The 26,064-nt window shown below is 42.3% G+C and overlaps 1 protein-coding gene across 1 annotated transcript in view; it reads right to left on the bottom strand.

Annotated features, from left to right (window-relative positions):
• The window catches only part of AVEN (apoptosis and caspase activation inhibitor), a 176,943-nt gene extending 154,543 nt beyond the window's left edge, over positions 1–22,400 (bottom strand). The window contains exons 1-2 of the mRNA XM_087429067.1: positions 22,291–22,400; positions 13,608–14,160 (exon numbers count right to left, since the gene is read on the bottom strand). Of these exons, the coding sequence (XP_087285193.1) occupies positions 13,608–14,160; positions 22,291–22,400 (663 nt within the window). The remainder of the gene's footprint in view (positions 1–13,607; positions 14,161–22,290) is intronic.
• Between the last annotated feature and the right edge of the window lie 3,664 nt (positions 22,401–26,064).

Here is a 26,064-nt window from a genome sequence, read left to right as displayed (position 1 = left end):
CGTGGGTTCAGATCCCGGGCGCGGACCTACATACCACTCATCAAGCCATGCTGTGGCACCGTCCCACATACAAAATAGAGGAAGACGGGCACAGATGTTAGCTCAGGGCCAATCTTCCTCAACAAAAAAATAAATAAAAAATGAGGTACAAGACTGCTCTGTCCTAGGTTAGTCTTGACCTAACTGTACAGCATAAAGAAACACTATTAAAAAGCTGGTATACTTTAATTCTTCCCTGCTAGGTTCAAAAAAAAACGATTTCTCTGACACCATTATTCTATACATAGAACTAACATGGTACATTTTTATAAGTAAATTCTAGTTTAAATCTAACAAACATGTACTCTTGCCAGTTCATCACTAATAGTTTAGGGAACAGTTAAGAAAAAACAGAAAAATGAACACCAAAATTTCTTATGGAGTCTAACATTTCAAATATATTTAAAAAATACAGAATTACAGAATCAGATGGCTTTAAAAAAAAAAAACCTTTTCTATTTAATAATTGACAAAAAAAAAATGGCAAAGGCAAAAGTGGCAAGAACTCCAAAGTATAGACAAAAGAAGAATCAAGCCTGAATAATATATAAAACCAATGAGTTCAAAACACATAAAAAGAGGGGCCAGCCAGGTGGTGTAGTGGTTAAGTGCGCGCGCTCCGCTTCGGTGGCCTGGGGTTCGCAGGTTCAGATCCCGGGCGCACACTAACGCACCGCTTGTCAAGCCATGCTGTGGCGGCGTCCCATATAAAGTAGAGGAAGATGGGCACGGATGCTAGCCCAGGGCCAATCTTCCTCAGCAACAAGAGGAGGATTGGCATCAGATGGTAGCTCAGGGCTGATCTTCCTCACCAAAAAAAAAAAAAAAAAACAGATAAAAAGAGAACAAAATAGTGGTGAAATGGGTTCTACAGACATAAGACCTCTGGATACTATAATTCCTGTTGTATTCTCACAGTTTAAAAATTCTGTTGTTTGCATTAAATTGGAAAGTTTAATAGACTTAGAAGTGGGAAAATATAAAATCCAATGTGATTTAAAGCTCTTGTATAAATCTGGGCCTTGGGAGAGCAGTAACTTTAGTTCCTGAGCTTTCAACCACCGAGAGAAGGTACTTCAAACAGTGTAATAAAGGCAAATGCAACACGAAGGGTTCTCCTGACCTGAACTCCCAAAATGACACTCTCCATTTCCCTTCTAAATGACCTTCTAAATGCTGTCACTCATTCAACAAACATTTACTGAACTCTTTCCAAAAATCACAATGCTATATCATGTACAGGCCTTCAAGTAGCTTACAGTTCGTGAAGGAGACATGCAAGTAAATAATTAACTACAATAAAATGAACAATAAAAATAAGTGCTATCTGTACAAAGTGCAAAATTGCTAACTGAGGAAACCAGAAGCTTCACAAAGAAAGGTGGCATTTAACTGAGCATGTGAAGGTAAATAAGATTTTGAAAAACGGAAAGTGTGAAAAATGTAATATAGCAGAGTTTAGATTTCAAACTATAGACACCAATTCTGGCTAACTTAGGCAGAAAAGGAATTTACTAAAGGAATTTCAGGTAGCTCATAAAATTGATGAGAAGCCTAGAGACTGAAAAAAAAAAAAAAAAAACAAGCAGGAAACAGGCAGCTGAGAATTCAGCCACATAACAGAAATAGACTAGTTAGGATGCCATGGTAACCACCATAGTGAATAATCTCTAATCATCCTACATCTATAGGTCATTGCCTCAAGATTCAAGCCTAATAAAGGACATTACTGGGTCAACTGGCAAAATCTTAATAAGGTTAGATAATATTATATCAATGTTAATTTTCTGATATTGATAATTGTGCTGTAGTTAAGTAAGAGATTTCCTTGCTTTTAGGAAATACACACTAAAGTATTTAGGGGTAAAGGGACATCACGTCTACCATTTACTCTTAAAGATTCAAAAAAACAGTATAAGGGGCTGGCCCCGTGGCTTAGCAGTTAAGTGCGCACGCTCCGCTACTGGTGGCCCAGGTTCGGATCCCGGGCGCACACCGACGCACAGCTTCTCCGGCCATCCTGAGGCCGCATCCCACATACAGCAACTAGAAGGATGTGCAGCTATGACATACAACTATCTACTGGGGCTTTGGGGGAAAAAAGGAGGAGGACTGGCAATAGATGTTGGCTCAGGGCTGGTCTTCCTCAGCAAAAAGAGAAGGATTGGCATGGATGTTAGCTCAGGGCTGATCTTCCTCACACACAAAAAAAACAAAAACAGTGTATGTGTATGCGGAAAGACAGAAATGGAAGGCAAGAGGAAGAGGTACCTGACCTGTCCAAACTAAATTGATCATCTTCCCCCACAAAGCCTGTTTGTATGTACCACAGTGTCTGACACCACATAATCCCACCACCCAGAGATAATCCCTACTATTTTTACATGCAACATCTTGACTGCCTGTCTCACCTTATTTTATAATCAAAGTATATTCGTAGAATCCTCTTTTCAAAATGGAATATATTTATGTTTCTGATAATATACAACTGTAAAAAATCTGAATAAAGGACAAGATAAAATTCCACATAATCCTTATATTTTCCCCACTCCAAACACAGATTAACAGTTTGATATATATTCATATCCTGTCAGGGTTTTAAATGTAAGCATACATCTTAGAATTTTCACATAAATACAATATTATCTTTTTCTCCTTAAAAATCTTATTATGAAAAAAAAATCTTATTGTTACATTTTTCTAGTTTGATATCAAAACGATGTACATCAAAATGTTAACAGTGGTTATTTCTGGGTGGTGACATTGTAGGTAATTTTTATTTTCTTCTTGGTATTTTTCTGTTATCTAACAGTAGACTAGGTAAAACCTTTAGCCTTAGGAGATACTTGTATCTCTGATATAAAAAGTAAGGAAAAGAAACAGAGATTAATGTTGATAACAAGGGGAGGCATGTTGGAAGAGGTCATACTTGAGATAGATTTAGAATTGAAGAAATCATATAATGGAGACCATGATGTATGTGTATCAATCACATATAAGCAGACACCATCCAGGATGCAGTAAAAAATATAAACTATAAATTAAGTGCCAAAATCTTCAGAGGAATGATGGAAGTGTCTCATGAAATGATAGAATATCACATCTGACTAAATAATTAAATCATTAGTTTTTGCCTTCTTAATATGCTCTTACCACATGTGATCAATCCCAAGTTGACAGTTTCAGAAAAAAAAGTCTCTCATATTAAATATCAAAAAGTCCCCCACGACCTAATTTTTTAGTCTTAAGAGAGTTCTGTGTTTGGGCTCAATCAAAAACTCCATTGTTCCAGAGAACAGAACTCCGGTCAACACATAACAGAGTTGAAAGGAGACATGTTTTGTCGCAAACAAAGGAAGAAGTTTCCAACAATTAGAAAGAGTGGCAATGGCTGCTTCAAAAAATAGTAGAATAGAAGCACTTCCAGAATAGCGGAGTAAGGACCTCCAAAAATCTACTCCACTACAATAGCAACAAGAACACCGACAAAAATTGTCAAAACCAACTCTTTCAGACTCTGGAAATTAATCCAAATCCTGCAACAACCCAAGGAGTGTTTATTCAAGAAAAACAGCTAAATTTCTTTAAGAACAGCAACTTGCCCCATTTCAATCTCAATCTACCCAGCTCTGCAGTAGCTTTGAAAACCAACAGCCTCAAAACTATGGTAACTGTAAAAAATCAGCAGCCTTGGGGCCACTGGAAAGAGCAGAAAGCTCGCCAAAAGCCCCATCCCCAGAGATTTATCACTATTTGACCTCTCTGGCAGCTCTGTGAAAAGCTCCATTCTTAGATCTCATCTTTATTTGATCAGACTTAGAGCTCGCTCTGTGTAAATAGTCCTATGGCCAGAGAGTCTGTAAGAAACAATCAGCAGCAAAGGTTTAAAATCACAGCTGCCTGAGGCAATGATACCAGGTGGGCCTCAAAAGAGACTGAAAAAAAAAACAACTTATAAGGTAAAACTGGGGAATGAGATGTCCAAGACAGCTTTGTAAAGCTTTGACATATTCCTGGGCATCTAGAAGACCACACACATTTGCAAAGCTGTGGGCATGCCCAGGAAAAGATCTGAGAAGGCCCTAATCTCTTACCTCAGGCTAACCTTGAGGCTCTACACAAGAAGGAAGTAAAGGCTAAGGCAGAGTTGTAAATCTCCTGATGGAACATTAAAAACATACCCCGACACACACACAGAGCCCCTCTGTTGTGGCTGGGAAACTTAATGCTTCAAAGCTTCTAAGGAAATTTTAAATGAAAAAAGATAATTCTTGATTCAATAAGTAATACAAATTCTAAACATTCTATAAATGTGCATGTTCCTGTGTAAACGTATACATTCATGTGTGAATAAGTGTGTAGTTTTGCATTTGACCTGCATACTCTAAAAAGAGAAGACTCTGCATGAGGGAGGACACAGAGTAGTAGAGTGACTATAGATATAAGAACTATCTTTGATTGTGCTCATCCAATTTCAATCTTTACAACAACTTTGTAAGGTAGACACTCTTAATCACCCTTTACAGGTGAGGAAACAGGTTCAGAAAGCTTGAGCAACTTTCCTGAGGTTTTACAACAAGTAAGTAGCAGGTTGGAAGGAGGAATTCTAACCAATCTGCTAGACTCCAAAACACACATTATTGACTACCATGTGATATCTCTGCACGAAAGAAAGATGGAAAAAAAAAAGTGGGGGGGAAAAAGGAGAGAAACAAAGGAATAGAGACAGGCAAAAAGCAGAATATTAGTAGGTTTTGAGAAATTACATTCTAGCTATTCATTTTATCTATACACTTATGTTATCTACTACCTTGAAATAATAATTACTATTTGTCCATAATTCTTCAACTCTAATGCTTAAGCTTTCAGAGATCACCTTCCACATGGCATTGCCGTGGTGCCACCCACCAGAGCAGACACTCATCCTCAAGCTTCAACAGCACTGTCCCCTCTCCTCCCTGCCCCTCAGAAAGCCAACTGGAAAACAGATGAGTTGCAAACCTGAAGCCCCCCTCCCAGCCAAATCTGTCTAAAATCCTCTATTTTAAGTCTACTTCCCTATTATAAAAACAAAAGACAAATCAACTCGTCTGCTTAATTTTTCCCTCCAATGTATATAAAATACGTGCTCTTAAAATAACATTTTCTGGTCACCCTTAATTTAATGATTCTCTTGGCTGTGAAGAAGAGAAAAATACTTTTTAAAACTTAATAGAAATTGTTCTACAAAATCAGAGTACTACTAACATAAAAATAAGCAGCAAGCCAGAACACAACCTGGGAGTGAAGTGAAGAACAGTAAGGGAAAATAAAGGGAAAATAGGAAGCCAAGCTTTGTCTTTAGAAAAATACTTCATTTTTCATCAAGCTTTGCTCCCAGACAACTCATAACTTCTTTGGAAAGACTTGAAGTTTGTGTATCTGTAACAGGGATTAAGCCTTCTTCAATAATATAAGACTAGGCTTTAATTAGCTCAAATATTAAATAAAGACATGTTATTTATTATCAGCCTTGTAAGTAAAAGGAAAACACGAGGGTGAAATATCCTAGTCCTCAATATCGTGATCCACCTACTGGGATGTGACCTTTTTTTTTTTTTTTTTTTTTTTTTTTTTTAAAGATTTATTTATTTATTTTCACCCCAAAGCCCCAGTAGATAGTTGTATGTCATAGTTGCAGAGCTTTCTAGTTGCCGTATGTGGGACGCGGCCTCAGCGTAGCCGGAGAAGCGGTGCGTCGGTGTGCGCCCGGGATCCGAACCCGGGCCGCCAGCATCAGAGAGCACGCACTTAACCGCTAAGCCACAGGGCCGGCCCTGGGATGTGACCTTTATATTCACAATAGAACTAAAGATTCCAGATCCACTATTTAAATGAAACTCACACTGCATTAGACTTTGAGAATAAATACCAGCTAAATATTTTATATTTTCCCAAAATGCAACTGTTAATGTTCCTTTCGAGGCAGAGATTATAGAATAAAGATGGACTCTAAATCACAGAATACACATCCATTAACAAAATCTCTCAGCATTAGTAACTTCCCACAGCTAAATACAGAAATGGAAGAATCACAGCACTGATAATCCAAGAGTATACATGAATTTTTGGTAACAGCCCTGTCATCTCAATTATGCTTTGCTTAGGTTAATATTAAAATGTGCTTGCTATCCCTCAACATAACTTTGATTTGGTGCTAAAGAAATACGGATCCGATGTATTTGTATCAGTCCTTAATAGCAAGAGGACACAAAGGTAGGATTGAATATGTACGATGGGGAATTCATTCTATCAATCTCCTACACATTTTTTAATTTCCATGTTTGCAGATACCAATGATGTGACACGGATGGTAAGAAACAGCATCCTTGGGAGTGTTGCTCTTTACAGAAATTGTCTTTTAAGTATTTTAAGGCTGACAGACATCAGTTTAGTCAAATTCTAAAAACAGCATCCTAGCAACATCAGGATAAAATGAAGCACATCAATTTGTATTTCTTTTCAATATCCTTTGCCAAAATCCACTCAAAAGTGAAATATTATCTATAACAATTATCCATGCACTGCCCCATGACACCTTTATAGAAATTTTCAGACCAACAAAGTTGTTGATTATTTCCACCCAAAAGGAAAAAAAAAGTATTAAAGCATTTACTCTTGGCCCCTCTACACACACACACACACACACACCCCAAATAAATGGCTTCTAACAAAAGAAAATAAAATTTTAAAGAGAATGAATCCAGTGCCCTAATAAGTTAATTGATAGCTCCTACAAAACAGAAATAATTATGTGCAGTATGGTCTTTATTTCTCCCTCTGGTATTTCAAAGTGCATCAGGAAATAGTGACATCTGAATAGAAAATACCTTTACGACCACTTAAATTAATTTCTTTAAAAAGGCTAGTAAGTCACACTGTAGTGTGGTTAGGACCAAATGACCTGCACAGCCTCTCTAGAGATCACCCTCCCAGTACTGTGGAAAGTAATCACTACTTTTTCTGGAGAAAATAGGAAAAAGTAGCAATAGCTTAGTACCAAATTCTCCAGGAAACGTAGCCTGGTGGTCTTGAATTATGACCTTGCCATTTTCCATCCTGGCAGCAGTTTAAAACAAAGACAGTGACACTATTCAGAATGTCAAAAATTGGAAACCATATTCTGCAAATGGTGCATAACCCCAAAAAAATCCAACCCTCTTAGTAAATTCATGAAATAAACTATCTTGCTAAGGAAAAAAAAAGGAAGTAATATGATCTTTTTTTTTTTTTTAATTATGAAGGCTGATAAGGCACAGCCCCTGTCCTCTGAGATGACAGACCTGAGGTGGGCTCAGACAAGCACAACGCTGGTTAACGATTCAGAATGTCAAGGGCTGTGGCAGGATGATAAGGCAGCTCAGATGAGGGGCACCGAACCCAAAGGGAGGGAGGGTTCGGGGACGAGGAGACGAGAGGACAGTCAGGGAAGTCGTCCTTAAGAAGGAGACTCTGAACAGGGCTTCTGACAGCCACGTAACGAGTAGAGCCTTCAGATACTGATTTCCTCTGCCCCTTGGTATCACTCTTTCTCACAGGGCTCCACACGGGCTCCTGATGGAAAAGAGAGCTCGTAAGTAACATGATCTTAGTCAGCAGACCTCAAGATGGAGTATGCACAGACCCGGGGTTCGTGAAGATTTTCCAAAGAGTATATGAGCCAGGATGTTTTTAAAGGAATCAAAGTTCCCTTACTGAGTGTCCACACTCTTTCCTAAGAGCGGTCTATCTCAGAAAGCACTTGAGGCCGGGCACCCCCTTCTCAGCTGTTCTCAGTCTGCCTGTGGTGTATCCCCTGAGCCCCAAGCAAAGGGTAATTTTAAACACAGGTGTAGATGCTGAGACAGTGTAACTCTCAAGACCCAGTAACAAGTCCTTTTGCAAATCAGGTAGTTTCTGATTCCTTGCTTTCAACAAAATTAAAGTTGTCAGCTGATAGATTATTAAAATGTTTTATAATAAGGATTCTGGCATATAATGCAAAAGGTATTCAAAGAATTGAGTACATGACGAAACTCCAACCATTCCCATCTACCTTTTTATGAGAACTATGTTTCTCAGTGCCTTAAGGTTACAAGATATTTTTTAAAAAATCAAAATTTGTTGTTATAGGGAAGCAGAAAGGGTGATCACTAAAAGATTTTCAAGTCTAAAAATATATTATACTGGATAAAGCTCTATGGGAGATGTGAAATTAAAACACAAATTAAAAAGAATAAGGAATAATGTAGGGCCGGCTCCGTGGCTTAGCGGTTAAGTGCGCGCGCTCTGATGCTGGCGGCCCGGGTTCGGATCCCGGGCGCGCCCCGGGGCACCGCTTCTCCGTCCAGCGCGAGGCTGAGTCCCACGTACAGCAACTAGAAGGATGTGAACCTATGACATGCAACTGTCTGCTGGGGCTTTGGGGGGAAAAAAGTGAATAAATAAAATCTTTAAAAAATAAAAAAAAAAAAAAAAAGGAATAATGTAAATCTTCTCACTGCTAAAGAGTTTATTAATGTGATTCTTCAATGGATGATGGTGAATCCCAAATGACTACAGTTTTTAGACTCTATCTATGGGTAGGAATGATGTGACAGTTCTATTTAAAATGTCAATATATACAACACATGGGAAATTTATCTTCTGAAACTATCTGAATCATCGATTTAAAATATTAGATATAAATGTTAAAGTAAACAGAGTACATCATATATCAAAATTTTTTTAGGCAGACTATAAGCAGAAAGTTTCAAGGATCAGCTGCCAGTGTCAATAATGCCAAGTGAAAGTGAAATAATGGTCAGTGAGAAAAGCAGACCTCAAAACAGTATACATTAGCAAGATCGGGATTCCAACATAGTCACAGCATCTGAGCAGTGGTTTACAGCAGCAGCAGGGGAGAAGGCCAATTCCATGGATTACCAAGAGCTAATCTGAAAGCAATTTTCTTTTGGAACACTTAAATACGTTCAGTTTCTAACCAAATTTGTTTCAGGCTTTCTGAAAATAGGGGAAATACAGTCTAGAGGCTGTCATTTGACTTTGACTTTAATAGGCTCTCAACCTCTATTTGGCTGACATGATGAGGGTGACTCCTTTCAGCCACAATGAAGGAGCAAGTGCCTTGGAAAGTTGCCAGCAACTTTGATTTGACACTGTGTTTTCTTCCAGCTTCACATTAAACCTGAACATCAAAGTCAAAGATCTCCCTTTTACTAAGTGAAATACAGTCATACATTGCTTAATGATGGGGATGCGTTCTGAGAAACTCGTCATTAGGCAATTTCGTCGTTGTGCAAACATCATAGAGTACCCTTAACATAAACCTAGATGGTACAGCCTACTACACACAGCTATATGGTACTAACCTTATGGGACCACCGTCATATACTCGGGCCGTCGTTGACTGAAACGTCATCATACAGCGCATGACTGTAGTTGCAATGAACATGTCAAAGGCATCTAGTATTAACTATTACTCAGGCAAAGGATTTATATTATTGTTTGCAAAGCAAAAGTTTGGTCAGAAAAAAATGCCTCCATGTTCTACTCTCCTTAATGCAGCTATAAACATCTGTCTTATCTTTCATTGGACATAAGTAATTAAAAAATGAATAAGAGCAACCTCTAACACATAAACATGGAGCAAGAAAGCAAAGATCTGCTGACATCCACAATAACTGAATATGGTACCTATATTACCTTAGAACCTTATAATCATTTTTTTTTTAAAGATTTTATTTATTTATTTTTCCCCCCAAAGCCCCAGTAGATAGTTGTATGTCACAGCTGCACATCCTTCTAGTTGCTGTATGTGGGACGCGGCCTCAACATGGCCGGAGAAGTGGTGCGTTGGTGCGCGCCCAGGATCTGAACCCGGGCCGCCAGCAGCAGAGCGCACGCACTTAACCGCTAAGCCACGGGGCCGGCCCCTTATAATCATATTGAATCATCAGGAAAACAGGAGTGTGGAAAGGATCACTGAGTCCTCCACACATCCCCTTTTCAAATCTCAAAGTCCCTCCCAGAGGCAGGTTAGGGTAGTAGTTAAAAGAACTGGTCCTGGGGTCGAAATGCCTGGGTTGAATCCAGGCTCTGCCATTTGGTGGCTGATACTGGAGAAATTATTTAACCTCGCCTAGCTGTGAGTTATTTAACTGCACCTCCGTTTTCTCATCTCATACTAAGTGCTCAATAAATGTGAGTTACTATTTTTATTACAGGGAGGAAAAAAGAAAAAAAATTCCAAGGACTTGACTTCCTCTCTGCTAATAGTTCATCGAAAAGATAAATATAATATAAAAACAAATCCTAATATTTGAGTTTTTTTAAGTTAATAATTGCATCGGGTACAATATCACGCTTCTAGTGGGTATTCAATGAAGATAATTAGCCTTATGATACGTTTACCCAAACTCCACAGGCTTGGGGTTCACACCATCTACAGAGGGAATGATTTAAGAGCGAGAGACTAGCAGATGCAGTGATTTCAACTAAGTTACCTTGAGTATTACCTGTCTCAAAGTTGTTTTGTTTAGTTTTATTTTGTCTTATTTTCCATTTATAAGCCACGTACATGTAGTGGTCTAAAGTAGAAAGCAGCCAGCGGTGGTTGGGTGCTTAAGATTCAGTGCTCTCACCGCCTCGGACCGGCCTCATGGCCCAGACTCTTTTCCCGGTCAGGGAACCGCACCACCCGTCAGTTGTCAAACTGTGGTGGCTGCACGTTGCTGTGATGCTGAAAGCTATGCCACCAGTATTTCAAACACCAGCAGGGTCACCCATGGTGGACAGGTTTCAGGGGGGCTTCCAGACTAGACAGACTAGGAAGAAGGACCTGGCCACCCACTTCCGAAAAAAAATTGGCCATGAAAACTCTACGAACAGCAATGGAGTATTGTCTGATATAATGCCAGAAAGTGAGAGGATGGCACAAAAAGACTGGGCAGGGTTCTGCTCTGCTGCACACAGGGTCGGAAGTCAGAATCGACTCAACGGCACTAACAACAAAAAGCAGAAGGCAAAGGGTATAAACAGTATTAAACTCTGGAGTTATGCAACTGGTCCTTACACAGCTAAAACTCTATCATGAATTTCTTTCTAATCATTTCAGTTAATCTCCATTTGGGGCACAAATGTGCCATGGGATATGATAACAGAACAAAGAGGCCTCACGCAGGCAATCAATCCTGTCCCACTTAATCTCTAGGCACCAAGAATAGCATTCTTAGCAAGCCTAAATTCGAACAGTACTTGAGAATCTGAGAAGTGAAACCGACCTCAGAGGTCACCAACACAAACCAAAATGAAGGAATAATCTTGCCAACATCTCTTCATCCAGCTTTGCCGAAAAATATGATGGTGGCAGTAACAGTGGTAGAAGCGGTGGCAGCTGCAGCTGTCATTTATGCCCCAGGCCCTGTGCCAATCATTGACATACACTGACACACTGAATCACTAAACTGTGAAGTGAGAAAATCCCAACAGAAAACATAAGATGGAATTTTTTTTTGTAAGGAAGATCAGCCCTGAGCTAACATCCGTTGCCAATCCTCCTCTTTTTGCTGAGGAAGACTGGCCCTGGGCTAACATCCGTGCCCGTCTTCCTCCACTTTATGTGGGACGCCGCCACAGCATGGCTTGACAAGCAGTGTGTCGGTGTGCGCCCGGGATCAGAACCCCAGGCCGCCGCAGCAGAGCGCGCACACTTCACCACTAAACCACCACACTGGCCCCTACGATGGAATTTTTAAGACCAGTCCAAAAAAGGATAAAAGCCTAACATTTTAATAGAATCAGTTACAATATTAGCACAAGTCAAAAAAATATACTGTTCATTCTCTAAATGATATACCATTATTTTACTCAATTTAGTTCAACAGAGATGAGTAAGACAGAAGCACCTTCATTCACTCAATTCAACAAGTCCAAGAGGCTTGTTATTAAAGGACTGTGTGCCAGACACTTTAGTAAGTATCAAAGGTACCGTTACTACAATTACTATTAAAACATCATCCCTGCAGCCAAGGAGTGTCTACTCTGTTCTCAGTAAAGCAGTGACTGGTTGACAAAAATGTAAGAGATAAAACATAGTGGAGACGAGCAGCCTGGTGTACATCCCAGCTCTGCCACCAGCTATGACAGCTTTTGCAAGTCAATGAACCTGTAAAACTCAAGACTTTATATATATAAATTAAAATTGTTTAAACAACTTTAAGTTTCTTAAAAAATAAAGTTTATATAAAGTTTCACATAAATATATACATAAAATAATGTTATAAAGACAAAATGTGATATATAGTGTACACTAGACAGATCTGAGTCTCCTTCATTTCCTGGTAAACTCACCCTAAGAATTTCTTCATACCTCACTCAAATTTTACTTATTACCCACCTTAATCCTAACAAGGTTAAATATGTCACACTAATTTTAAGTTTTATAATTTTTTTCCAACTCTGTATTTCTGTACACTACTACTATCTTTAGGGACATCTTACCTACTATATGCCCTTATGATATTATAAATATTTCAGTAATAGGAAATTTTCCCTCAATCAGAAAATATAATAACTTTTTAATCTACGTGCATGAGAATTCAAAATATAAAGACAGTTTTGTACGTTTTGTGCTACAAATGTTAAAATAACAGCAGAATGGCTCATAAAGACAGTAATCTACCTCCTTGAGCTGGGATGTCAGTAGAGTTAGTGATATGCTCCATATCATTCCCTGCTCTGAGCTGTAAGAAATTTCCTTCTGTGAATGTGTGAATAAGACCAGTCATATTGCTATTAAAACTCAGACCTGACCGCTGAAACATTTACAGATTGAAAATTCAGGAAGACTGGAGGCCAGCGACCCCTGATTCCTACACATATATAATAAAAGGAAACCACGCTATTTAAAAAAAGAGAGAACTGTGCATCTGATCCTGCTTCCAAATACTCTAGAGTCCAGTCCGTCCTGGCATTCTTTCATTCAATACACATTTATTATGCGCCTACTGTGTGCCACGAACTGCACAGGCAGTGAACAAAACAGACCAAAAATCCCCTCCCTTCTTACAACAGTAGGTATAAGCAGTAGTGTCACGCTTATAGTAGGGTGTGGCTGCCTAGTAGTGTGAGGCTGCCCAAGTCTCAGCATATGGAGACCCAGCCCTGGCCGCGCCCCCACCCCACCAGGGTTAATCACACTGACACCCTACCCGAACCCAAAAGCCCCCTAGACTTGCAGCCCGGACACACAGCCTCGGCCGTGCGTTCTGAACCATAACGGACCCAGGACCCCTTGGGCAGGCTGCGGAAGCCCACAGACCACACCCTCCATGGCCAGCCGCGCGGGGAGCGAAGGGCTCGCACACGCACGCGCCACGTGCACACCCGGCGCGCGCCCCCGCCGCCCTCCGCCCGTCCCGCGCAGGCGCCGCCGCCGCCCGGCTCGCGCGCGCCCGGCACGCCACTCCCGCCTCTTGACTCGCGGCCCGGACCCCACCGGCCCCTCTTCCACGCGGCCGCGGCCCCGACCCCCAGCCGTGGCCTCTCACCGGCACGCTGGCCCAGGCGCCCCGGCCTGCTGGCTCCCGGCGGCCGCCTCGCGGGGCGCCTCCTCCTCGGCCTCCGCGGCCGCCGCGGAAGCCCCGGCCGCGGCCCCGGCGGCCGCCTCCGTCCCCGCCGCCGCCGCCTCTCGCCGCTGCCCCGGCGGCCCCCGCCCGCTCGCGGTCACGATCTCCGCCGGGCCGGCCGCGCCCGGGCCGGCGTCCGCGGCCGCCCTGAGCTCCTCGCTCCGCCTGCATCTGGCCGCCGCCGGCGGTGCCGAGCGCGCGGAGCCGGGCCGCCGCCGAGACGCCCTCGCCCCACCGGAAACGGGCCGCACGGAGGAGCCGCGAGCGACGGGCCACCGGTGGCTGCGAGCGCGGGGTGCGGGGCCGGGGAGGGAAGGCGGCCGCGGCGGGGGCGGGGCGGCCCGGGGCTGGCAGGTGGGGCCGGAACCGGGGCTCGGGGGGGCTGGGGGTGCAGAGGATGGGCGCACTCAGTGGGAGCTGGGAGTGGGAGGCAGGGTGAGTCTGGGGGAGGGACCGTGGTGAGTAAAAGCATGGGCTATAAAACATAAACAATTTGTATAATATGAACTCGTTTTTGTTAAAAAAAAAAAAAAAGACAGACAAATATGGGTGTATTTGCGTAAGAAAAGGTCTAAGAAAGTATCTACCAAAATGTTAGCAGTGGTTAACTGGTGAGACTTCTAGTGAGTTAATTTTTCTTTTTTTGCTGTTTACTCTCCTGATTTTCAAGAATGTGTGTAATTATTTAAATTATACTAAATTCGGGGTTCAGGAGGAGATATGGAGGAAAAGGCGGTGGGTCCCAGGTGAGAGGTGTGGACTGCAGCCAGCAGCTGGGGGTAGGGAGAACAGTGCAGAGCTGGTAATGACAGAAGGGGCTTCAGGTCCTGAAGGGAATTTTTGTAGAACTGACTACTTTAGTTCGCACTTAGTGAGCACAGGAGCATTTAATTCTAAGAGCCCTGTGACGTGGGTACTACTGTCATCCTTGTTTTGCAGATGAGGAAACAGCCCTAGAGGAGCTAAACACCTTGTCTTATGTGACACAGCGAGGTAATGGGAACTGGCATTCTAACTCAGGCAGGCTCACTGCAGTGTATCCTTGTGTGTGTGTGTGTGTTGCTTATTTTATTTAGCAGAAAGTTTTTAAGACTCATCCATGTTTTATGAGTTAATATTTTGTTCCCTTTTATTGCTAAGTAGTAGTTCATTTTATAGATCCAGCCTATGTTAACCAAGGGGAAGAAGGGCAATTGGTTATACCCATACTCGAGCCGTTTTTAGCTTTGTATTACAGACACCACATGAAAATAATAAAGACAAGGGCTAAAACGTCCATTGTGCAATCAGTGTAGCAAAACAAATGTTTTCTTCTTTCCCAGTCCTTTCTGGCCCCTTCTTATATCCCTATGTAGTTAACACTATTCCTTGCTTCTAATTGTCTACTCTGTGTCAGGCGCAGTGCTTGGTCCTCAAGAATTAAAAAAAAAAAAAAGCCACCATCCTTGCCTTCAAGTAGCTCACTTCCCACAAGGAAGAAAACCCTGTAAACAGATTATCATACTCGTGTGCTGAGTGCAGTGAGGACCAAGGTGAAGGCCCAAAGGAAGAAAAGTTAAACTGCCTAAATGAGTCACCCACAGCTTCATGAGAAATAGCCCCTTGAGCCCAGGCCTGATGGTTGAGCAGGAGGTTGCCTGGTTGATAAGTGGGAGTAGGGGAGCTTCCCAGGCAGAAGAACCACTGAAGGATTGTAAACTGGAGAGAAACACAGTTTTAAACAGTAACAGCGCGATTCTAATAACTTCCCATATAGCACTTCATTTAACCTCACAGCAGCCCTATGAGGAGTACTAGCGTCATCCCTATTTTACAGATGAGGGATCTAAGACAGAGATGTTAGGTAATATCCAAGGTCACACAGCTAGTAAGTCATGGAATGATGGGAACCCAGGGCAGTCTGGCTTCAGAGTTGATGCTGTTAACCACTGCACTCAGAAAATCATTCTCTGGAGGAGAGTGAGAATAATAGGCAGAGCCGTTGGGAAGCTGTTGGAATAGCCCAAACCACAAATAATTAGTGCCTGAATTAAGTCAAGAGCCAAGGAGGCAGATGATGTGACAGAAGACGGGAGACTTGATAGGACTTTGTATCCAGTTGTGAGTGGGGACATTAGGGGTAAGAAGTTAGAGGTAATGCCCAGGTTTCTAGCTTGATTGACCGGGTAGTTAATGATGCCGTTAGTCAGAATACAGGTTGGGGGAGGAAATGGCAGGGAAGGTTGTCAGGAAAATAGTATTTTTTACCATTGTATTCTGTGTTTTTCTGTGTTACTTCATTGTGTTAATAGTTAACATTTTTGTCAGTAGACATTATTACGTCCTACACAGTACATCAGTTTTCTCCTTTTCAGGCTTTCCCTTTTTTTTTATTCCTCCACACCCAATTTTCCTCCATTTTTTTCTTTGTCTCTACTTGTAAAATTAAGACTGTCAGTAGCACTCAGGATTAAGTTGTTCATCCCCATGCTAAACTCTCAAATTCAATAATCCCACCCCTAGAGAAACACTAAACAGGAAGATGGGAGTAGTTAACAAGAATTTTATCCTTTACTCTGCACATCGTAAAGGAGCTAACAGGAGATACAGACAGATATGAAAGGCAATTTTTTTTAGGAAGAGTGGCCCTGAGCTAACATGTGTTGCCAATCTTCCTCTTTTTCTTTTTCTCCCCAAAGCCCAAGTACATAGTTATGTATCCTAGTTGTAGGTCCTTCTAGTTCTTCTACGTGGGACTCTGCCTCAGCGTGGCTTAATGAGCGGTAAGTATGTCCAAGCCCAGGATCTGAACAGGTGAACCCTGGGCCGCTGAAGTGGAACATGCGAACTTAACTGCTATGCCACTGGGCCGGGCCCTGAAAGGCATTTTTAAGAACCCATTGGACAGCCTGGGACCCCATCCCGCATATCGCCGGGAACAATAATGGTTGGGTACATTATCTCTTCCTAATTTTATGTCCAGTGTCATAAAGTTGGTAACTTGAAACAGGCCATGGTGGGAATTTTTACACCACAGAAACTGGCAAATCAGGGCTTTGTTGGGGAGAGGGAGCAGCAACAGGTTGTTAAATATTCACCAACACACCATCAATTTGAGCTCTCACCAAGATGAACGTCCACATATTAATCTCATACCAGACAATAGCACAAATCAGAGTTTCTCAACTTTGACACATTTAGGGCTAATTTTTTGTGATGTTGGCTTGTCCTGTGCTTTGATGTTGAATAGCATCCCGGTGTCTACCCACTAGTTGCTACCCACTAGCAACCCTCCTCCCTCCAGCTGTGACACCAAAAATGTCTCCACACTTTGCTAGATGTCCCCTGAGGGGCAAAGTCATCCTGGATGAGAACCACTAGCACAAATCAATCTATGTAACCCTCAAGAAGCCTCCAAAATTTAGGTTGGAAAGATCAGTGGGTTTCAGACTAAGCCATCTTCATTAGGGCACATTCTCTATGCCTGATATTTTCACGTAATGGTCAATTTAAGACTAACTACTGAGAGGGAGGAGGTCGAAAGGGATGATTAGGCACATGTGTCTGGTGATGGATTGTAATTAGTATTTGGGTGGTGAACATGATATAATCTACACAGAAATAGAAGTATAATAATGTACACCTGAAATTTATAAAATGTTATAAACCAATGTTACTGCAGTTAAAAAAAGACTAACACTATTGAAAGGTACTATTGTGCTTGTTTTATTTTTTTTTTTTAAGATTTTATTTATTTATTTATTTTCCCCCCAAAGCCCCAGTAGATAGTTGTATGTCATAGCTGCACATCCTTCTAGTTGCTGTATGTGGGACCCGGCCTCAGCATGGCCGGAGAAGCGGTGCGTCGGTGCACGCCCGGGATCCGAACCAGGCCTCCAGCAGTGGAGCGCACGCACTTAACCGCTAAGCCACAGGGCCGGCCCAATTGTGCTTGTTTTACAGATAGACTTGTTTGTGGATAGTGAGAGCTAACATTTACTTAACATTTACTTTGTGCCTGACACTATTCTAAGCACTACACGTACTAACTCATTTAATATTCATAATATTGCTATGCGATAAATACTATTATTATTCCCATTTTACAGATAAGAAAACTGAGTCACAAAGGAGTTAAATAATTTGCTCAAGCCAATAAGTGACGGAACTGGGATTCATACCTGCACAATCTGGTTTCAGAATCTGTGTCCTTAAATCGATGCTGCAGATGCCATCAGACGTCCAGGGACTGTGTTACTCCCCCCACCCCCGCCACCACCACCCCCATCTGTTAATTCAAGGTTTTTTCAGCTCCACCAGGAGTGTTTAGGATATGGAGAATTCTGAGGTCCCCTGCTAACATGTCCTGATTGGAGGACACCACTAGCAGAGGTTCCTTTAACCAGGGTGTTGAGTATGCTTCCCTCATTTGATTCTGACCCGCATGGAAAAAGTGTCTCGTCACCGAGGATGAAAATGCCGCACACATACCTCCTGCATTGCAAGAAACCAGAGACCTTTTGATTTGATAAATAACAAAGGGAAGGAGGATTTTCTGGTATTGCTTTTACATGATAGTCCTGATTTTAAACATATGCCATTGCATGAATAAGAAATTCAGTTTTCCCTTAGGCAGTACTCATGAGATATCAAAACAAAGTGCTGAATTACAGAGGTATCTCCTTAGGAAAATAAACTGCACTTTTTGCATATTTTTAAATATATATGACCTAATTTATTTTTTTTAAAAAAGGGAGCCAATTCCTTACAGCAACAGTTCTCAAAAGGTGGACTAGCAGCACAGCATCACCTGGGAACTTTTAGGATTGCAAATTCTCAGGCCTCACCCCAGGATCAGAAACTCTAGGGATGAGGCCCAGCAATGAGCGGTTTAACAAACCCCCATGAGGTGATTCTGATGCATGCTCAAGTTGGAGAACCACTGTCTCAAGGTAGTATCTAAGCATTCAGACATCACAAAAACTTCATAATTCCTAGTCCAAGACCATGGATCTTATAAGCTCTTACTGTTTAATGGAAAAAGATGTTATGATAGGACTTAAAAAAAAAAAAGCACTGTCCCCTTGCAAATACAATTTTCACGGAACAAATGCATCTTCCTGATTCCTCTCTTCATAGGCAGGCAGGTTTTCTACAATTTAGTTGATTTCTGATGCTTAGGATATGAACAGTGCAAACTGGGAAACACTAAGATCTCTCAAAAAGATGGCTTTTTATTTACCATGCCTTTTGAGCAGCTGCATCCACTACTGAGGGGTGCTCGTCGGCTGCAGGGGGAGGGACTATGGCAGGAGCTATCCTTTCAGGCCAGAATCCCCAGCCTGTAAACTGGTGACGATGAAGGGCAAGTGAACCGCCCGTCAGGTCACAATGGTGCTTGGGCCTCTAGAGCTGGAGTCAGGAGTAGAGAACTCCCCAAAAAGACTGGAGCAAGCTCCTAACGTACAGAATTCACGACCTGATCCCTTCTCCTCTCTCCCTCTGTCCCCACTCTCAGCTGCTGACCGTGCTTTCTATTGCACAGAGAAATAGAAGCACTGAGAAGAGAATTTCCACCACTGCCGTTACTGCAACGCACAGCCTACCTACATCTGTACCCATGTACCCTGCCTCCTCTCCTGTTACTGCACAGGGGTCTCTGCTCCAGTGCGAGGCCAATGGCTGTATTATTGTACTAGGTCCCATCCCTGCGCACCTACCTGAGGACATCTTTCCAGCAACCGCCCTCACTCTCCTACACGTCAGTTTTTACCTTCTAATGGATCATTCACATTAGCATACAGACATGCTATAGTTCCACTTTTTTTTTTTTTTAAACTCTTGGCCCCATATCCTAATCCAGCTTCTGCCCCATTTCTCTACTCCCTTTTATAGCAAAACTCCCCAGAGCAGTCATCTATAGCCCTGTCTGCAGTTCTCCTCCCCTTCACTGTAATCCACTCCACAGGGATTTCATGGTTCCCACTTCACCAAGATGACTGATCACTGTATCACTGCACTCTCTGTGGAGCTAAATCCAGTAGTCAGGTCTCAGTCCTAATCTTTCTTGTCTTGTCAGCCTCATTTGATATAATTGATCACTCCTTCCTCCTTGAAACGTTGTCTTATTGTTGCTTCCAGAACAAAACACTATCCTTGGGAATTCAAAGATGCATATATAATGCATGCCTTTAAGTCTGTTGGGAAGACTTGGACAATACAAGCAAGAGCTTCTGGACTTCCAGATTCTCACATAAATCCGTTTGTAGTAGTACTTCCCAGACCTCTTCATGTCATGGCACACATAGAAAATGATATTTGCCCGGTACTCTGGCATAACAAGACAAGACTGATCCCAGCAGAGGCGACCCACCTAGGCAACTGCAAGGCCTGAGGGGCACAGTGCATGCAGGCTCCAGTTTCTGCCTTCATGTACAGCAATCCCACTGCTGTTTTCCTCCCTACAATGAAAATACAATCATCTGATGTCCTCATAATGGACTTGTATGTCACATAACTGTGGTATAAAAGCTCAACTTAATTCTTATATTCTCTTTTTCTTAGAACCATAAAAGAGTAACTCCTTCAGTTCAAGGACTACTGTATATCTCTTTTATATGCCCCACAGCATCTAGCACAGTGGTGAACACAGAACATGTTTTTAAAAATGTCACATTAAAAGTCTACTCCAGGGGGCGGGCCCTGTGGCACAGCAGTTAAGTTCGCACACTCCGCTGTGGCGGTCCGGGATTCGCAGGTTCAGATCCCGGGTGCGCACTGACGCACTGCTCAGCAAGCCATGCTGTGCCAGCGTCCCATATAAAGTAGAGGAAGATGGGCATGGATGTTAGCTCAGGGCTGATCTTCCTCACAAAAAAAAATAAAAAATAAAATAAAATTTTACTCCCGATATTATTGCTTCAGTGACATTGAGAAGTCATTTCTTAATCACCATATGTTTTTGGACAGCATTCTATTCTGCCAATCAACAGATGTTAGATAGATGTGGGGGCTGGCCCCATGACCTAGTGGTTAAGTTCCATGTACTCTGCTTCAGCAGCCCAGGGTTCGCAGGTTCGGATCCCAGGCAAGGACCTACACCACTCGTCAGCCATGCTCTGGCAGCGTCCCACATACAAAATAGAGGAAGATTGGCACAGATGTTAGCTCAGGGCGAATCTTCCTCAGCAAACAAAAAAAAAAGTTGTTAGATAGACCTTCCTTCAAAATAGAAACCAAAAAGGCAAATCTAGAACCTCTCTTACTCATACATTCTGTTATTGGAAGTTCTTCCTGATACCTGACCAGATGTTACCATGTGTGTTTAAGATTACTTTCTCTTGATTTATCCTTGAAAAGGAAGGGGGGAGTGGGAGAGCAGCTCATGAATACTCTCCATAACAGCATGTCTGGTTATGATGATGTCCTGATATCACTGGATTGTAGATGCTATTCAAGTTTTCCACTGTGGTTGCTATAGAAACAATGAAGAGTGGCTCAGGCATAAAGCTTCTCAGAAAAAAGGTATTTCAGAAAAGTAAGGTCTAAGCTCATCTTGTGCAGTCTTAGAAGTCATCAAGGCCCCTCCCCAGGGAAAAGAATTCATTTGGTACACAGTATTTTACCTTTTCTGGGTTTTATGTGGTTTTGCTTCTTTTTTTTTTTAATTTTATTTGTTTATTTATTTTTACCCCAAAGCCCCAGTAGATAGTTGTATGTCATAGCTGCACATCCTTCTAGTTGCTGTATGTGGGACACAGCCTCAGCATGGCCGGAGAAGCAGTGCGTCTGTGCGCGCCCGGGATCCGAACCTGGGCCGCCAGCAGCAGAGTGCGTGCACTTAACCGCTAAGCCACGGGGCCGGCCTTCATTTTTAATTTATTGACAACAAAGAAGCAAGAGGCAATCTGCCAAGGTTGGGAACAAGGAGACTTTTATTACTCTGGGATTCTTTGTCTTCTGTTCAGTGGTGGAAAATAAACAGGGATGATGATTTGCTTTCTGCTGATGCTGGCACCCAAGAAATAAACATACTATCAACACTGTGATGAAAAATGGGAACTTTTAAAATTTGAGTAACCAAATAAGACCTCATAAGAATTCTATCTCCCAGATAACCACTTATATTTCATTTGCCTTTGCAACCCTAAAAGCCAGTGTTAGCCCCCCCATAAACACAATCTTTTACTCAAAAACTTTTAAATGATTCAAAAAGTTTATTGTGGAAGACTATCATGCCTGAAACTCAGTTTTCACACTCAACTATCATGCACAAAAAGAAATCAATGTTTCAGTCATGGAACCCACATCGTGTCCCAAATGCCTTTGTCTGTGGAAAGATCCGTCCGTTCCCAGCAGCTTAGGAACCAGGAAAAATCATTCTCTCAAAAATGAGGCAAAAAGAAAAAAAAATGGAAAGAACAGGTGGAAGCAAAGCGGGAAAGGAAATATGTATTAATTTCAAACAAGAGAAATAAAATAAATCTCCTTGGAAGGCAGAGGGGGATCCAAATGGTATTGCACATTTCAATTGGAAAAATACCATTTTCCACAGCACCTTTGTAAGCTACGGTTCCCCTTTTCTAGGAAGTTCAGAAATTATCCTTAGGCTTGCTATTTAAAGTACGGTTCATGGATCAGCAGCATAGAGAGCGCTCGGGAGCTTTTGAGAAATGTGGAATTGCAAGCCCCATCCTCCTGCAATTGAACCAGATCCTCCAGGTAGTTCATAAGCATGTTACGTTTTGAGGAACACTGATTCTAGTCCTCTGGATTTTTTTAAATTCCTAATGTGCTCCCAGGTGGTGCCAATACTACCCATCTATCGACTGCACCTTGAATCGCGAGGTTCTAGAGAAGTCACTGGTTTTCCACCCTGGCTGCACATGAAAATCACCTGAGGAATTTCAAAACTGCATGATGCCCAAGTCTCTCCCACAGAGATTCTGAGTTAACAGGTCTGGCGGGGCTCAGACATGGGGCTCCCGGACGATTCTAACAAGCCACCTGTGATGAGGTCCACTTACCTAAACTAACCCTACATTGTATAATAATTAAAACTCCAAACTGACATTAGAATAGGGCTTGGTGGGTTCCTGACATTATCTCCTTTGGGAGTCCTCAAAACAACTCTGTAAGGTAGGTAGAGCAGACACCGTTATACCTGTTGAACAGATGAAAAAACTGAGGACTCAAATTAGCTGAGAGCTGCTTTCACTACACTGACTTCCAGAGCAGCCAAATCACTGCTGTTTCCCCAGCTGAGAACAGAGGCAAGTTGAGGTCTAAAATTCACGCAGTGTCCAATGTTTCCCATTGTGAGTCTACAGGAAAAGCCCAAAAGCATTTTAAAGGATAAATCATCAATTCCAATCTCTTAATGTTATATATGGGGAAACTGAGGCCCAGAGATTTGTCTCAAATCACAAGATTTTAGCCAAAATGAAAACTGAAATCTCCATACTCCCAGTTCAGTATGTTTCCTGCTAAACTGCATTTCCCAAGTGCGACCCATGGATTCCACGGGATGCTAATGGATGTTCCTCTGAAAAAGCTTAGATTCACTAAGCCACCTCTGGGTTAAACCAAATTAAACAGTGTCTTTGATAACGATGGGGAAAAGGATCATTAGGACCGTGAAGCATCTACGACAGCCAGCTCAAGGCCGCGGAAGCATTGCCTCATCGTTTTATTCCACCTTGTCCCTTGATAGATCAGGCTTCAGAGCCACACCTTCTTGCCAGATTGCTACTTTGTAATGAACATTCCCCTGTGTCAGGCACTGTGTGACACTCTAAACGTGGATTATCTTGTTTAATCCTTAAAACAATCCTATGCGGTAAGGACTCAGTATTTCCACCTTAAAATTTAAAAATCTGAGCCTTAAAGAGGTTAAGCAACATGTCCAAAGTCATACGGTAAGTAATGGAACTAGGTTTTGAACCTGAAGCTGCCCAGTGCCAGATTCAGTTGCACGATTATGAGATGATGTTGTCACCGTAAATGATCTTCTTTTCCATTTCTCAAAGTGTTTATTCTGTTTATCACAGAAAGTGAGAGAGAGAAAGAGAAAGAGAGAGAGAGGTTTTTAAGGATTGTGGGGGCTAGCAAGTCTGAAATGTGAGTGCAGGCCAGCAGGCTGGACATTTCAGCAGGAGTCAGTGTTGTAGTCTTGAATCCCAAGAGGCAGAATTCTAGAGGCAGAATTCCTTCTTCTGGGGACCTCAGTCTTTTCCCTTAAGGCCTTCAACTGATTGGAGAGTCCCACCCCTGTTATGGAGGATAATCTGCTGTACTCAAAGTCTACTGATTTAAATATTAGTCACATCTAAAAAACACCTTCATGGGGCCGGCCCCGTGGCTTAGGGGTTAAGTGTGTGCCTTCTGCTGCTGGTGGCCCGGATTCGGATCCCGGGCGTGCACCGACGCACCGCTTCTCCGGCCATGCTGAGGCCGCGTCCCACATACAGCAACTAGAAGGATGTGCAGCTATGACATACAACTATCTACTGGGGCTTTGGGGGGAAAATAAATAAATAAATAAATAAAAAACACCTTCACAGCAGCATCTATACTCAGGTGTTTGACCAAACAACTTGATACCAGAGCCTAGCTAAGTTGACACATAAAATTAACCATCACACTATGTAATATACAAGATCATAAAAACGTAGATATCTTAGATTCCGTAGTCCAATTTCCTTATCCTATTTTTGCAAATGAGGAAAAAGGTCAGAGAGGATAAACCAACAGTTATACACATGCTTTCACAGGAGAACTTGCACACCCAAATTCCCAAAATCTTTCATAAATTGCTCACTAACTTCTAATAAAATTAAGTGGAAAAATTAAATCCTCTCCAAACACCATTTATTTCTATTTTGGAGACTTGATTAGAAAAATTCAGCAAGCAGTCTGTCCACTTTATTACCCTTCTCCAGACTAATGATCCCCACAGCCTGGATGTCGGGACACCTTCAGAGCAGTTGGGAAGTCTGGAAATAGCTGACACAGTTCTCCCAGAAAGCAGACTTTTCTCTCAAGTCTGCTCCTGTCCCTCCTACCTCACCCCCTCAACCTCTCTAGTCTTACCTGTCACTTCTCAGGCTTCCTCCAACTTGATGCCTCCTTTTGCCTCTGGGCTTACAACCAAGCTCTTCCCCTCTGAGGCTGAAACACTCTTTCCCGAGCCCACCCCCACACCCGCCTTTTGCCCAGCTAAAGCCCATTCCCACTTCAAGTCTTGGCTTAGACATCTCTTCCTCAGGAAGTCTTTCTACTACCCGCACTGGACAGGCTTAGATGTCTTTTTCATGTGCCCCTATGGCATGCAGTATCGACCCCCTGATATTTACTACTTGTTTATTTATCTATATCCCCACTAGTGTCTTGTTCCATGGTATCCCTAGCATTAGAGTCTGTCACATAAAAGACATTCGATAAATATTTTGGGGAGGAAAGAAGGAACGAAGGAGAAAGGAAGGAATCTCTGTAGGCCCTTTCTTGCACTGTGTGACTTAGATCTGATAACTAGAAACAGTCTGCTACAGAATTTGCCCAGAGAATTGTAGGGTGTAGAGTAACTTTGGTCTTTTCACGTGCTGGGGAGTCTCTGTCTACTGACTTGGCATCCTGGGGATTTGCTTTGCGTCTTTGGACGTTGATAACACCAAGGAGTTATGGGTATAAGAAAGCAGGAGGCTGGACCAGGGTGGTAGCAGCAGGAATGGAAAGGGACACGTAAGAGGGATATTTCATGGGTAACTTGCTCTGCATTCATTAGGCTGTGAAGGAGAAGGGTGCGAGATCAGGAAGTCAGGAGAATCTGGTTTCTGGTAGAAGACATTATCAATTCAATTCCATATTGAATTTGAGGCATTAAAAAAAACATCTAAAAATACAGTTGAAATACAAAACAAAGCCAAGAAAATCTATAGCTCTTCACAACTTTGTCATCTTTACACCAATTTCTGTTATCTAAGAAGGTCAAGATGGGCCTAGGCAAAGCAGCTGTTGCCCACATGGTGTGCTCTGAGGGTCACCACAGGCTCTTCTCCCTCACTATCTATCATCACGTCATGGTGCCCGGAATTTTGTAATTAAAATGGTTTTTTCATATATCATCAAAAGTACATTGCATGCACATGTTACATCTCTGGAAGAAAAGAAAAGAAATGGTAACACCGGTTACCTCTGGAAAAGGGGGATTCGGAGCTTGGAGACCAGAGGTGAGAGGGAGATCTATCTTTTACCATTTACACTTTTGTACCCATTTTCCTCATGCACATAGATTTTTAATGTAAAAAAGGAAAATTTGGGCCGGCCCAGTGGCGTATGGGTTAAGTGCGCGCGCTCTGCTGCGGCGGCCTGGGGTCCACGAGTTGGGATCCTGGGTGCACGC

This window comes from Ceratotherium simum, chromosome 3 (assembly GCF_057802395.1).
Source record: "Ceratotherium simum simum isolate JZ-2026a chromosome 3, ASM5780239v1, whole genome shotgun sequence".
Taxonomy (NCBI): domain Eukaryota; kingdom Metazoa; phylum Chordata; class Mammalia; order Perissodactyla; family Rhinocerotidae; genus Ceratotherium; species Ceratotherium simum.
The sequence above is the reverse complement of the archived record's forward strand: the minus strand, read 5'-3'. Positions and strand labels throughout refer to the sequence as shown.